The sequence below is a fragment of the Bemisia tabaci genome, chromosome 3, assembly GCF_918797505.1.
Source record: "Bemisia tabaci chromosome 3, PGI_BMITA_v3".
NCBI classification, from domain to species: Eukaryota; Metazoa; Arthropoda; class Insecta; order Hemiptera; family Aleyrodidae; genus Bemisia; species Bemisia tabaci.
In genome coordinates this window covers 5,573,590-5,588,806 of record NC_092795.1, presented here as the reverse complement: position 1 = coordinate 5,588,806, position 15,217 = coordinate 5,573,590, and the positions used below count along the sequence as shown (strand labels likewise).

Here is a 15,217-nt window from a genome sequence, read left to right as displayed (position 1 = left end):
TATAAGAGCGATCCTATGAAGCGAATATTTCCATGAACGTGGCAACGCACCAATATTTCTTCCCAGCTTGCTTTTGCCTCCGAGTCCGCCACACATTATTCGTGGCATCTTGAAACTATTTCCTCATGCGCGCGAGATAGTTACGCCTGAGTAAATAGATTTACGAGATTCAGTTCATCTTATCGAGGGTCTAAGAATATCCGCTTTACTGAAAGTACATCAACGGCCCTGCGAATTTTACGTGGCAGACCTCATAAAAATAGCACTTTTTGCAGTTTGGATACCTATTTTCATGAAAAATCAGATAGGCAACTGAACTAACGGTATGACAAAGCGTGGAGTATCATACCTAAATGAAGGCGTTTCATGCCGAGGTAGAGATCATGAAGTTCTTCAGCGTGATGAAAGAATGAAACCTTTTGCAATGAAAATACTCTGAGAATTTTATCACAAGAAAGGTTGAATCCACTGATTCAGTGACGTATGATCAGAGTGGTCTAAGCTGAGGACGAACTGCACGTATGTATGTTAATATTCCATGCGCATAGTTCCATATGATGTAAGTCCAATTGCAAGGATAAAAACCAAGAGAGCTCAACGAAGCTCAAACATCCCGCAGGGATATACTACTTTTCAGTAAAATTTCGCGAGAAACAGAATGATGCATACGTTCCTATGACACAAAATCCCGAGTCCAAAAAAAACCTCAATGATGGAGGAATATAAGTATAATTTTTTGAGCTTGTGGTAAACTGTTTTATTTATTTCTCAAGCAAATTCAAATTGAGCAATATATGGTCGATGTTTCTTGAAAAGTCAAAAGTTATAAATGTTGACAGCTGAAACCCTATTTTTCAACCAAAACACTTTCGAACCCGATTAAGTCACCATGCATCATGTTCAAAATTTTCTAGTGAGGCGCTTGCGACACTTGGACCGGAGCAAGGTAGATCGAGTCAATGGGAAAGGTCAGACAAAATTTGGAAAATTAAAACTCCTGTAACTTCGTGTATACAAAACTTTGAGGTTTCAAAAATTCTTCCACTGGTTACTTCGTAAATCTTTATACTAGAAGCACTCCTTATTATTTAAAATGTGACGAAATTAACATCAAAATTTGCAGTTTTAGTCAACAATTTCATGTCTGACCTTTCTGATTGACTCGATCCACTTTGCGGAGGGTAGCAAAGTTAAGTTAGTATTGCCGAATCAACTCCACCACTCTTTGATTGTGTGTCATCATCGGGCAAACCTGAGCGTTGACTTTCGAAATTAACTTTTACTTATTAGGGAAGACGGTAGCTTGGAGTATCTAAAGTAAATTGTCTCTGTTTTGCCTTCAGGAGCAATGTGTGCAAAAATGTAGTATTCTGCGTTAACCGGCGCCAAGGCGGAGACCTTTGCGATCCGGGCGTGAATGACGGGGGCGTGAGGAGGTGATGAATCTGAAGAGGAGGAGGGGTGGAATGGAAAGGGAGGTAAAGGGGGAGAGGGAGGTGGCAGAGAAAGGGGATGATAGGTGAAGAGGCAACATCGAGGAAAAAATAAACACGGCGTCAACTGTAAGCACCCTTACCAGAACCGCCTCGCGAAACTAAAACCGCGCAACCACTCACGGTTTCGATCAAGACGTGTGCGGTTTTTCCTTGTGATAGAGGCATAGAGGCGACGGATTCGCCACTTCACTGTCGAGCGACGCGTATCCCGCCATTCTACGGAAGAACCACATACGAATACTTGAAGGTTGCCAAATTCTCCGATTTAAAAAGAATTGTCTGCAAAATTGTGAACATTACCCTCTGAATGTTTTAGATAATTTTACTCGCACTTCGATCCAGTGCGCTGCAAAATGTCAAAGAACAATAACCGTTGATTGTTTCGTTGGAATTGCGCATTCTGCGTGATATTAATATTGTTGAAATCATACGAAAATAAGAAAGTCTTCATTTTACCCTCTAAGGTTTTCAGTATTTAACTTTTAAATTGTTTATGTTTTTATGGATCAATTAAAGCAAATATTAACATGCGTTGCGTTTCAATATTTCCGCCGTTATTTCATTTTTTACAGCGAAATTGTTGATTGAATCTGCCCGAACGTTTCACTGAATTTTATCGGCACAAAGAATATTCAGTGAAATTTTCCGACAGCTTCGTTGAACAATTTTGCATTTAAAAAAATGGGGGCGGAGATTTTTAAACGTCGCATGGCACTTGTACTTGTTGTTATTTTACTTTGGCCGCAAGCTGACGAATTGTGGTTTTTCATGTTAATTTTATTTTAATCGGTGCTGATGAAGGACTCGTGGTCCGAGATGTGCAATCAACGACAGTAAAATGCGGACAAAGAGAATTTTTCTTTGTTTCGTTTGAATTTTGATAAAATTTCGAGAAAAGAAGTATTTTATAAGGGAAGATTTGGCAACATCTCGATGTTCATACGGCGTTTATCCTTAGCGCAGGTGTACATCGGGAAATCAAACGATGAAAGAGCGTAGAGCGTAACGGGGCGAGGAAATCATGGGTGAGTAAAATGGGAAAATGATTAGATTAAATCGGGATCATGAATATCTGAATTTCGAGCCACCGCGTCCCTAAGCTGGGGAGTGGTTTTTTGTCGGGGCTTTCCCCCGGAGAGTCCCTCCTACACTGCCGCGCTAAGGAAAAACGCCGTAAGGGCCTTCAGGGGTTGTCAAATTTTCCCACAAGAAACAATAATTTTTGAGAAAGTCACGAATACTTTTTCCTTGAAATTACCATGTACTTTAAATCAAATTGCTGGTGGAGTTCTCCGAAATATTGGAGGTATAATACTCATAAGTTTCCTTGAAAATTCGTGTTTTAAATGGGGATATTTGGCAACGCGTGGAGGCTTATGCGGCGTTTTTCCTTAGCACAGTGCTTTCATCAATGGCGGGAAAAGTTGGGCGGCGGAATTATGAGAGTTAAAATCATTTTACAGATTCGCGAGGAATTTGACGGATGGACGGATCCGTTGCACACACGAGATACAAGCGGCTGGGTTTAGACCTCCGCTTGAAAACCACATTGGGCACATCAAAAATGTCTGAGGTACGAGCCGATACGCATAGCTTGTATAGTCCGTATTTCGCATTTTTAAATAGATTGTCAGTGCCTCTTTTGTGGGAACTTGAGGAAATCGTTTAAATTCGGCCTAAACGAAATCTTATGATGATGCATTACTTTGGTAAAATTATGAGCTAATGGAGTTATGAGTTCCCCAAAAGGGGCACAAAAAGTCTTTTTTTTGACAGGCTCAATGGACAATATTATATCATTCGCCAGGAATCAACTCCCATGGGTTGGATAGGCACCGAGATATATGGCAATTAATATGGGTCACAGCCGATCCGCGATCTTGAATTTTCCTACGTTGAAATTCTGAACAAACATGAAGGATAAAAGTTCAATTTTTCCACACTAATTCCCCTAATGATTGAATGACGATACATCGGTCGCACACAAAACACATTGCGCTAAATCTGGGAGTCAACTTTAATGGATAAACTCCACGGTGGCAAAGGTCTGGCAAAGTCCGTGGTGATTGGCTCAAAACTCGTGACATTCGCTCGAAACTTTCTAAATGCGCAAGCGGAGAAATGAACATTGTTATTTATTTAAGGTTCGCCGAGGAATTGTAGGAATCGATTAGTAACAGCCTAAAATTCTCGGAAATCCACCGTCACTTCGCAGCGAAACAGCAACTTAACCGTGCAGGTTAGGCCACGAGTTCAAAGGCCACTGGTTTTGTGGCTTTAAAAGGGCGGTGCTCCAATCTGAACTTTGAAAGCTTTTTCTGAGTTTTGGCATAAATTATGTATACAAACTGACACGACGCATAGGAGGGGGGCATTACGCTGAAGCTTCTTGCTGGATTTGCGATATACTTTACACACTAAAGCCTTCATGTCTATTGTAAAGACTCCAAATTCTTAACTGAATATTTGATTAATGAATATTTTGTTAGAGAATAATGGTAATTCCTCCTTTTTTGCATTAAAAGGGAGGTAAAACTCAATTGTGAATGTTTCTTGTCAGTCATAACTTACCCATGAAAAAAACTTCGTTCACCAAAAAAGTTCATTTTTTCTTCAACGATGTTATTAGCTAAAGTAGGTAATTTTTTTAAAATTTTTTAAACGATCAGGGACGGTAACATGTTTACCTTTCATAGTCCAAAATTTCAGCTATACAAACCAAAACCACCAGAAAAAAAGGGGGAAAAATGAATAGTACATATTTAATAAACTTTTGATTCGTGGTTTTCTTTTGAATTGATTAGCTCAGGATGTATCTGTGTTGAGCCAGTGCTGAAAGGATTAAATGTATCCATTATGACAGTATAGAGAAGTATGACAGGGTAGAGAAAGAACATTGCTTGATTAAGAGGCCCACCACGGCGGCTGTTGCATCATCATGCATCAAGTTGAAGCGATACAATTGAAGGCGCTCTGAGCAACTATTGCACCACAGAGGTGTTGCACAGTATCAGACAGAAATGAAGGCGCCCTTACGTACGAAAATCGACTGGTATCGTTTACCACTGTGTAGAGATTCACTGTCCTACGATGTGTTGCTCTTGTTCGATCGATTTTGTGAAACTTGCTATGACGTAGCATTCTTTGAGAAGGAACATGAACTCCAACTCAAATTTTAAAAATCCGGAAATCCAAGATGGTGGATACACCCTAAAACGTCATGTTGGTTTCTGTCCGATCGCTTTTAAAAAACTTCAAAACACGAGCAATTTTGTACGTCAAATTTCCAAGTCAAAATTTCAAACTCCAAGATTACGGAAGTGGCCTACAGTGATAACTAAGTGCCTCTGAAGGTATCCAGCTTTGCGATTGAGAAGCCCACTATGTTTCTACTCAGTTTCAAAATCGATATTCTCATAGCCAATTTACACCTTGATATTGGCGTGCCCATGAACGTTTTGTTTGTAAGCGAGCACTCCAAATTTCCCGTAACCAAAGTATACTAAAAACGTTAATATCTTAGTAGTTCATGACGGTAGTTTTCGTTGCGCGAATCGTGTTACCGACTTCAGTCGGTAATCATGTATCAAAATGCTTAAATTCGCACCTCTAGGAGTCTATTTCTATGAGTCTTTAGGGTGACTGTTGACAATTTTACGAAGGACTTATGAGTTCATGGAATAAAATCATTCACTCAGACGCTGTCAGATTCATTTTCTCAAAACTTAATTTTTGCAGTTATTGCTCTGCCAGTGGTGATTTTGCAAGTTGGCAATAATGTCTTTCCTCCAATTAAATGACGTGAAACAATCGATTCTTGGCGAAGCAGCTTGTTTTATTTAAAATCGATATTTTTAATGGATTTAAATGGAGGAAAGACGGTGTTGCCAACTCGAGAATCGCCACTGCTGCTCTATTCGTTAATGCGGCATCACAGATGTTACCGAAAGCTGCACTGCGGACCGTCTTGATACAACTTTCGCCCAACGGACTCCAACGCGGATCGTATCCAGGATCCCGAGTGCCCGGCATCGTTTAAGCGAGGTGTCGAAACTAACGAATCAACGTCATTTCCATCCGACATCGACACCGACTTCCGGGTCCGATGCGGGGATTCCGGGATCCCGGCCGCATTGCACCAATCCTCCCTCCGGGCCGTCCCCGGGAAGACGTCAGGAACACTACCCTTGCGGAGGAAGAACACCGTATGAACCGTCAGACGTTGCCAAAGTCCCTTCAATCGAATTGAAATTTTCAAGGAAATCCGAAATGTACACTGGAAAAAAACACATTGGATCTAGAGTCCAGACTCTTGAAAACATTAACAAGAAAAAATACTTTTGATTCAATCAGATTTCAGCTTAAATCAAAAGGAAATCCACTCAAATTAAGAGGCTTGGTTCTTGGTTTAAGCAAAACTCCGATTGAATCAAGAGTGTTTTTTCTTGTCGATGTTTTTAAAAGTCTGAACTCTAGATCCAATGTGTTTTTTTTTCCATTGTACACCGAAAAAAGAGAAGTTGATTTAACATTCTGGATGTAAAAAATGTGTGCAAGAACTTGTAAAATGCTGAATTACTCGCTTCAGCAGGTACTTTAGCAATGCCAAGCTATAAAAATAACTGTCGTGGCTGGTGATTCAGCAATTCATAAGTTCTCGCACACTCTTTTTACATCCAGAATGTTAAATCAACTTCACTTTTTTCGGTGTATTTATTCGAATTTTTTTTTGTAAATTTTATTCCCGGTTGGATTTAAATTATTTGAAAAGTTCAAGAGTTCACGTATCTCTGTTTGCAACGTTGCAACCTTACTGTCATACTGCATTTTTCCTTTAGCAAAGTAGTCGACATAATTTCTTCATAACTTCCTTGATTTTTCAACTCGGTTAACAGAATATTCCGTATGAAGTTCCAAATATAAATATTGCTTGTGCTATATCGAAAAAATCAAATAAAAGTGACAATGAATTTTGAAACACAGTGCACTTTGATATTGACGGTAAAACTACCAGACCACGTATCTCGTTTGCTGTGTTAAAAAATCTCCGCTCCTGATTTATTATTCATACAGGAGAACAAATCAATATCATCTCTTGAAATCTTCACAGAGTTTTCTTCTCACAGAGAAGAAAAAACACGGAAGTTTTCAGGAATTATAGCGTTGAGTAGTTTTAAATTAAAAAAATTAAAGTATGACAGAAAGTCTGCAACGTCACCAACCGAGATACGTGGTCTGGTAGTTTAACTATGGTAGGTATTGGTAGGTAGACACTTGACCCGATTTTTTTACCCGATTTACCTAATTTGGCAAACTAATTTAATCCAAATCATACCTAGGCAGTGTTGCTTACGTCGCTCTTTAAGCTCCGCTACAAATAAGACAAACGGAACCGACACAACATGGAATTCGAGTAAGAGATAGAACTCGCTTTGATAACGGCGCAGAGATACAACTATTCATGCTTGATGGATGTCCGTGTTGTATCTGCACAATTGAAGGCGCGATGCTGCGCTCTGTGCCCGACTGTGCCGTCATTGAGGTATCACTTGGATTCGAGAGAAAATGTTAAAAAAAGGTCCGATTACATCTCTCTTATCTTCGGTTGTTTTGCAGCCCTTGAAGTACCACTACAAATTAGACAGACGGAACCAACACAAAATGGGAACAGAGCAAAGGAAAGGTCGCGCGTTGATGACGGCGTAGAGATACAACTATTCGTGCTCGATGGATGTCCGTGCTGCATTTGAAAAATTGAAGGCGCTTTGCCACGAGGCGTGAGCTCGCGATGCTCCACTCTATGTTGCCAATGAATTGTCTCTCTGATTCGGGAGAAAATTCATAAAAACGAGACCCAAAAACGTCGCTCCTGTCTCCGGTTGTGATGATATTTAATTTTGTACTTTTTTTCAATTTTATGTCTTATTCTTTTTTAAAGATATATTTGTAAACCTACACATCTTAGTTCGGATGTACCAGCCCCATAGAACCCGTGGAGTACGTGTTTTCAGCGATCATTGGGTCAATTTGACCCGCCTTCTGTATGTGAGGGTTAAATTCCATTATTTGAGCACATATACAGCTCAGCACATAGACCATTGCTTATATCTGGACTAAGTAAACTATTGGCTCATAGAGCATCTACACCAAAAAAAAAAAAAAAAAATGGACTTACTTTATAAATGGACAGTGAAAAAGTTGGATAAAACAAAATTAGATAAAATATCTAGGCACCTGCTCCTTCGATGTGTGGTTTCGCACTATGGCCACTGATATGTTTTTCTCTTGTGCCTCGCTGTGGAGCGGGTTTTAGGCCCCGATGGATTGCGGTATGAGCGAACTTATTTTTGACATCACTACGGGTAAGAGACACGCCCCTCCCCCCAAAAAAATAAGAATCAAGCATCGAGACGCCATTCCGTGACCAGCTGACCCGTCGACGTTGAAGTTATTTGAGTATAGAAAAGTAGCGCTCACCTGTTTTTCACGAAGAAAGAGGATGATGACGATTAAGTTGGAGCTGATTCCGAAGAAACCAATTAAGAAGAGAACAACGGCCGCCGCCACGTACCCTTCGGGAGGTAAAGCATCCTCCCCTTCGCTCATCGAGCTCATACCAGCTGCAAAAAAAAAAACACCCAATGGAATGTCCATGAATCAAAGCATGCATCAGATCTTAGTTTTACTTTGGTTTCCATAGATTCCTACCTTTGTAAGTCTCTCAATTCTCATTACAGGTATTTAATTTTTGGAAAAATTGTAATGCCCCTCTAGACCCTTTTTCTATTTCAACTCTTCCAGCCACTCATCTTTCCCTCTTGCCCCTCAACCCCTGCGACCAGATCCCAAACTTGTTTGCAAGACGGATGAAGTAATTAACTTTTCAAACTGAACAGCCATGAACTCCGAAAAAAGAGATTTTGAGTTTACATCCTCGATGTAAAAAGTGTGTAAGAATTTTCAGAATGCTGAAGTAACCGCTACAGCAATTACTTTGGCAATGTTAAGATGTAAAACTAACAGTTGTAGCGGGTAATTTTAGCATTTTGAAAGTTCCCGCTCACATTAATTACATCCAGAATGCTAAATGAACATCGCTTTTTTGTCGGTGAATGTATAATGTACCCATGCACTCTTTGACAAGTAAACTTGCATTTGTTCATACGAGAGAACGCGTACAGTTGTGCGTCTGAAATGATATAAGACAAATAAAATAACTTGACATTTCAAAAGTACAAAATATGAACCAATAGGTTTTAAACATTAAACAAATTAATACATCGAATGGGATGGATCCATCTCCTTATCATAACTATATTTGGGGGAAATCTCAGGATAGTAAGTGAGAGCGCAGAACACTTATTAACTAAAAATCGCGCGTGCTCATTCGAACCGCAGTTAACAGAAACGAGCTAAGTCACATTCACATCAATTTCGAACCGAGAAAACGAAAATGAAAGTTCGTTCCTTCGTGGGACTTAATGTTAGGGTTACAGTCTAACGACAGCTTTTGTGTTCAAAATAATTTTTCCCAACTTTGAATTATCGCGAGGAAGAAATTTGAGAATAGTTAAATTTGAAACTGCTACCAACTGAACGCAACTTGATGCGTCTCTGAGATCACAGTCCATTTCTGACTGCTCAATACTGGGAAATTACCGCAGTCCACGGAGGTAAAATTTTAACGCGATGGCTTTCACCGAATTGCGTAAAAAAATCAGATTTTGATTTATCGACAAGAATCCATCCAGTGTCATGAAGAATAAGTTGTAAGAAGTTTAGCTTGGTTTTAGTCATTTCGTTATGCTCCTTTGACGAAAAGATATTTCTATATTTTACGTGAACCATGATATCTACACTATCCCCCCTCCCTTCCTCATGATATGTACATAAAAAGAGTGATGAAAGTTTCAGTTTAAAATCTGGTTGGGCTCCCTGAATTGTTTGAAATATAAGTATCGTTTTTTAGTTCAACAGTCAACCTCAAGACCGTGGAAAAATCGAGAGAACACTCAAATATTTGAAAATGCTGAGGCCATACTCGATACTTATACACTTGACACGACATCAAGAAGCTCTTCCTGAATGCATAATCGATCAACTCATCTATTCGACCCGCTTGGTAGCGCCGTTCACATCCTGCATAAAAAGCTTGTTTTCCGTAGAAACTTCTTGAACTATGATCCAGACCAAAAACAAACCCTCCTTTTCCCGATCATTCCTGGCTTGACGATGCAAAAAGTGTTACGGGGAGATCGTCATATGAACCATCAAAATACAATGCGTAGGTGATTCAAACGGTTTTACAATTTTTTTTTTTTTTTTTAACTATTGAGACTCCGGTCTGTAATTTTAATACTAATAGGTTTTTATTAGGTTTTATTTCTATGATTCAATACAAACGTTTCCCCTTTCACAATTAATAGGTCAGGTAGAAGCTGCGCACGGGCCGTCCACAAATTACTTAAGACACATTTTCCGATTTTTAGACCCCCCCCCCCCCCGTATGGCACTCGTATGGCTAGCCAGGACCCCCCCCCCCCCCCAATTTGATTAAATTATCAAATTAATCTTTTTAGCGATGCAATGCAAAAAGGCGCCTCAGGCTCTCAACCGTTGGAATTGTAGAAAATTTAGTAGCCTTTGATCCCCAAATTTCAGAATAACAGTCGTTCAAAACCCCATCATCTCATGAAAAATCTGACGTTGTTTTAGTCACTAAGACAGGTCCTCAGGGGCGGCTGATACTTGGGAAGAAGACTTTACGGAAAATATTTTCCTTCATGTTGCAGAAACATGTCTTCGGTAGGAGTATTAACATCTAAACTTTTATTTTCGCAATGCAAACAAAAGTGCTGGCATCCTCGACGCTGTAAATCCGTAAGTTTAGGTTGGACAACAACGATAACTCCACTGTATTTTCTACTATTGTTCGCGATCAAACTACAGTTTGAACGGAACACTCTGTTTACATCGTCGAAGTTAAACGCAAAAAGCTCCACGGCACACACCGATGCACCCAGCTTCGGAAGTAAAGAGATGAGCAAAAAAAAATGAAGAATGATGAGACGCCGACTCCATAAAACCAACTCTTTTATACTTTAATAAAACATGCTCCCGAACCGCGAATTCCGCTCGGACAATTGGTAATCATTGAAGATAATTGCACCGGCAGAGCGAAAACTCCGCGGCGGCGTTGCCGGGTTAAAAATTAATACACTTTTTCGGAGCATGATACAATATCGGTACATTCTGAGCTAAAATTGACAGGGCAAGTGCTCGGAAAGAGATTCCAAACGAGGCGTGCCAGTAAGTAGGTAAACGAAGGAACTTTGTAAGTCCTCCAAGTTTTGAAATTCCCTATTGTGCGACTGGTAAGTACAGCAGCTCAAGCTGAAAACAATAGAGACTTATCGTATTGTCTCCTGTTGATTGAGTTTGAAAGCGTGATCCGCTAAGTGGAAAATTTTAACGGCGAATGCGGCGCAAAACTTATTGGCTCGAGGTATAACTTTTCTTGTCATCTCTTGGAATGCATGCATGGAATTGTTTATCGATTCTTGGTATATTGGCTCGCGATTTTTTCTTTGTTTATTTATTTTATTTCGTAGAAAAAAGGGAGAATTCTAGCATGGATTCGATTAATTGCAACCGGAGTGGATGTACAGGTGGATTATGAACACTGATGGATTTATCTTGTATTTCTGATTGACTCAGCTATCATAATGTCATTAAGCTATCTAGAAACCAAATAAAATAGGCAGGTTTACTTTAGAGGATCGAAATGGTTGAAATTTTGTTTTCATTATTGATTCAGGGTCCTGATCGACCGGACCACATTAAAATCCACGGAACTATCTAGGATTCAAAAATAAATATATGAAAAAAATGCAGGTTGCAATTGGAGACATGCAATAATTGAAAAAAAAAAATGGTTTTATCCACTCGTAGGACCATCCGTTACTTGAATGACAGAAATACGTCCAATGGACCACTAGACAAGGTACGAATTTAAGCCTTCCGATACATGTTTCAAAACCAGAATTTCACGTAGAACACGATTCGCGCAACAAAAATTACTGAGACCAACTCTTAACGAAGATATTAACCTTTTTTTTTCACATTGGTCACGCGGATTTTGAGCTGCCCGCTCACAAGAAACTCAAAGCTCTACGTGAGTCAAATCGCGCACTACAACGGTTTCGGCAATCTTCTCTATCGAGCTATGTTCATTTCCCACCATGTGTTGTTCAAACTATAAGCAGTTTGCTATAGCTGAGCCAAAGCGTCAAGATTGAGGTTGCCAGATTTTTATATCACAGAGACTGTCATGATAAACGTTTAGCGCGCGATGTGAATCACGTAGAGGATTGAGTTTTCATGAGCGGGTGTTTGAATTCACGCATCAAGAATCATTAAATATCTTCGTAAGGAGTTGATTTCGGTAATTTTCGTTGTGCGTATCGTGTTTTACGTGAAATTTTGGTAAGGCAACATGTATCAGAATGCTGAAATTCGTAACATGTCTAGTGGTCCATTGTTCCCTTCCGTTGGCATATCTTTTTTTGCGTCAAGTATACATATGGTTGGAATGTATCCTCACGTAGAAAATGTATTTACGAAAAAGATAAAGAAAGAAAATGGTATGTTTGAATTAAAAATAATAACGTCACTTATCGCAACTTACCAAGGTAGCTAAGTGTGGCGCTTGCAAGCCTATCTCTCTTTCATCTATCTGGCATTTTCTCTGAAAGAAAAAAGGGCGAATAATTAGAAATGTAACTCATCAATCAGCAATGTAAACAATGAATGTATAGTTTAATGGTTAAATGCAATTATGAGAGCTAAGAACAAAATGATGACGGCAACTATATAGGTACTGATCATTGTTTTCATACTAATAACCTTAACTGTGCAATTATAAATTTTGTTCGGTAAAAAAAACTAAAAGATCATCAGAAAAGCCGAATACCATATCATGATAAAATTGACTCTGCACTTTAACTCCCTGGTAAAAATTGGCGATAGGAGCTGCGTTTCAAAATACCATAGGAATTTTTATAGCCGACTGAAGAAGGCGATAGAAAATCATATAGCTGGCTGTAGAAAGTGGAAAAAATCATACGACCGGGCTACACGAAGCGATACAAAATTATACAGCAGGGCTACAGTTCGTATCACCGGGCTTTACACTTTATCGCCTGGCTGTTGCTTTTTCGCCATTTGGCTATAAAAGGCTATAAGAAATTGTGTTGCCGGCTGTAGAAGGTATTGGGAATCTTACAGCCGGCTGTAGGTCTATGGTATTTTGGAACACAGATTCCACTGCCAATTTTTACCAGGGTTATTTGAGAATAATTCATGATTTCACGTAAAATGATGTATACAAATGTACAAGTTTATTAAATAAACTAATAAAGAAAATCCAATCTCATTAAACGATATGATATACAAATTCGATCAATGAATTATATTTGTCACGGCCAAATAGTTGCAATTATTATTGGCTGCTACCATTGATACAATTATCGAACGTAAAGACATTGAATATAAGCTACGACTTAGGAATTAAGATACATTTAAGTCGAAACGAGGAATACGAGGAAACAACGAATTCTTTTCTTCCCTATCATAACTTGAAGATCAATATCTTTGGCGGCCATTGAATGGGGTAATGCGGGCGACCGCACACTCCCCCCCTTCCCCATCCCAAAGTTTCCCAAAATTTGTTTTTCAATATTAACATATAATATTAAGCGTGAAAACAACTGAATATTACGCTCTCGGAGATCTTAAGTCTCGAGATTGTTTCTGTACGGCGAGGATTCCTCCCCGAGCCGAGAGGACATCTTCCCGGCGCCCCCCGTCTGGTTTTTCAGACCCCCCCCCCCCTCCACAAGTCTCAACCCACGCTCTGCTACTGGCGTGACTATCGGCTGTGACCTTTTAAACACACGCGCTATAGTTCCGAAATGGATTGTGGGTGTGCATAACGATGCGAAGTGGTGCCCTAGGAAATTTCCTTCAAGTGTTAAGGGGGGGGGGGGGCATCTGATTATTCACCTCTCCTCGGAAGTGAAAGTACCTCGTTCACCATCGCCGTGACATTTTTCACTCGCCAAACTTTTCAGGTTTACGAGCACTCGGCTCATCCTCCGGGAACACCAAATGAGAGGTTTTACAGCTCCGAAATTTTGACCTTTCGGCTTCGTTATTTCTCTGAATGGTGTGACATGACGTGCAGTTCTAACCGTCTGACAGGACCGCTGGAATTATTTTTATGCGCTGAACCATTATTGTCAACGCTTTTCATGACGGTTCATGAGTCACATTTTGCGGCCACTCCTGTGTCCTTTCTCTCTCTCAAACAACGTGGCCGTGGGAATGAATGTTCATATTTTCAGTTCCTTCAGTGCATACACCTTTCAAATATCAACAGAGGAGGAATTACTTGGTTAGTTAGTATATTTTAAGACATTCAGCGTCACAGGCTACTAACGTCATTTAACGGAATTGTCAATAATATATCCTTCCTTTGAAATAAGAAAGATGAAACAGCAGTTTTTTGTTATCTTATTTGTCATATTTTATTATGGTTGTGGAGGGAGGGGGGGGGGAGGTCGCGTACGGTTAACGCTGTGAATCCAGCCTCTATTTCGTCTCCGTAAACACACTTCATAATAATCAAGTAGATTCCTCAGTAGCGTCGGCTGTAAAAAACTTGACGGAAGGCAGGAAGGTGAAAAATCCGGGCAATATCCTCGGTTTTGGCATACTTTCCGAGGCTGAAAAATTCGAATTCTTCGCGGAAAAGTACCGGTGGGAGAAAAATGCAATTACATCCGCATCTCGAGCTGCCGAGATTCCCTCCTCGCTGGGGGTCGTCATCCCTCGAATCGTCGAGTCACCCCCGCGCCGCACAATGGATCCAGTCAATACGAACGGCCGGACAAAATTTGGAATCTTTAAAGGCTTATAACTGGGTTTAAACAAAACTTTCAGGTTTTTACAGTGATTTCATTTGTTTTTTCGTGAAATTTTCTTGCAGAAGCACCTCTTAAAATTTAGTATGTGACGAAATAAACATCGAAATTTGCAGTTTGAGTCAAAAATTTCATGTCCTACCTGTCTGATCGACTCGATCCACTGTGCGCCGCGCTAATAAAAACGCCGTATGAGCATTCAAATGTCACCAAATTTCCTCTCGGAAAATATCTATTCTAAAGGAGAGTTATTAAATTTCTTCCGTGAAATTTTCAGAAATTTTATGTCAAATTGATGAGAATTCCAGTTTTTTTTGCGAGAAAATGAGTTTTTGAAGTCACAACGTGACCGTCAAATACATCTTTTTTATACCAATTTTCCTCCATTTATTTGCTCAGATGTGGATTTTAGACTTTTTGGATACGTCCCATTGTGATTATTGTCATGCGATTTTCACTATGGGAAGTCTACTCAATTTGTTGTATCCCGTGAACATAATACTGTTACGCTAAAGAAAAATGCCGTATGAACATTTAAATTTTGCCAATTCTCCCTCGACAAAATATTAATTTTCGAGAAAAGTTGTACATATTTTTCCTTGAAATACTTATATACTTTCGGGTAAATTGGATTACATTTTACCACAGGGAACCACTATCTCTGGCTCTCCCATAAAAGCACTTGTCTGCATAGGAAAACCAATGGCATTTATGTTGTTTCTAAAATGGGCCAGAAAT

The 15,217-nt window shown here is 39.6% G+C and overlaps 1 protein-coding gene across 1 annotated transcript in view; it reads right to left on the bottom strand.

The window, feature by feature from the left end:
• LOC109030779 (parapinopsin) overlaps window positions 1-15,217 on the bottom strand; it is a 192,171-nt gene that overhangs the window by 125,836 nt on the left and 51,118 nt on the right. The window contains exons 2-3 of the mRNA XM_072297683.1: window positions 12,184-12,243; window positions 7,974-8,116 (exon numbers count right to left, since the gene is read on the bottom strand). Coding sequence (XP_072153784.1) covers window positions 7,974-8,111 — 138 coding nt within the window. The 5' untranslated portion in view covers window positions 8,112-8,116; window positions 12,184-12,243. The remainder of the gene's footprint in view (window positions 1-7,973; window positions 8,117-12,183; window positions 12,244-15,217) is intronic.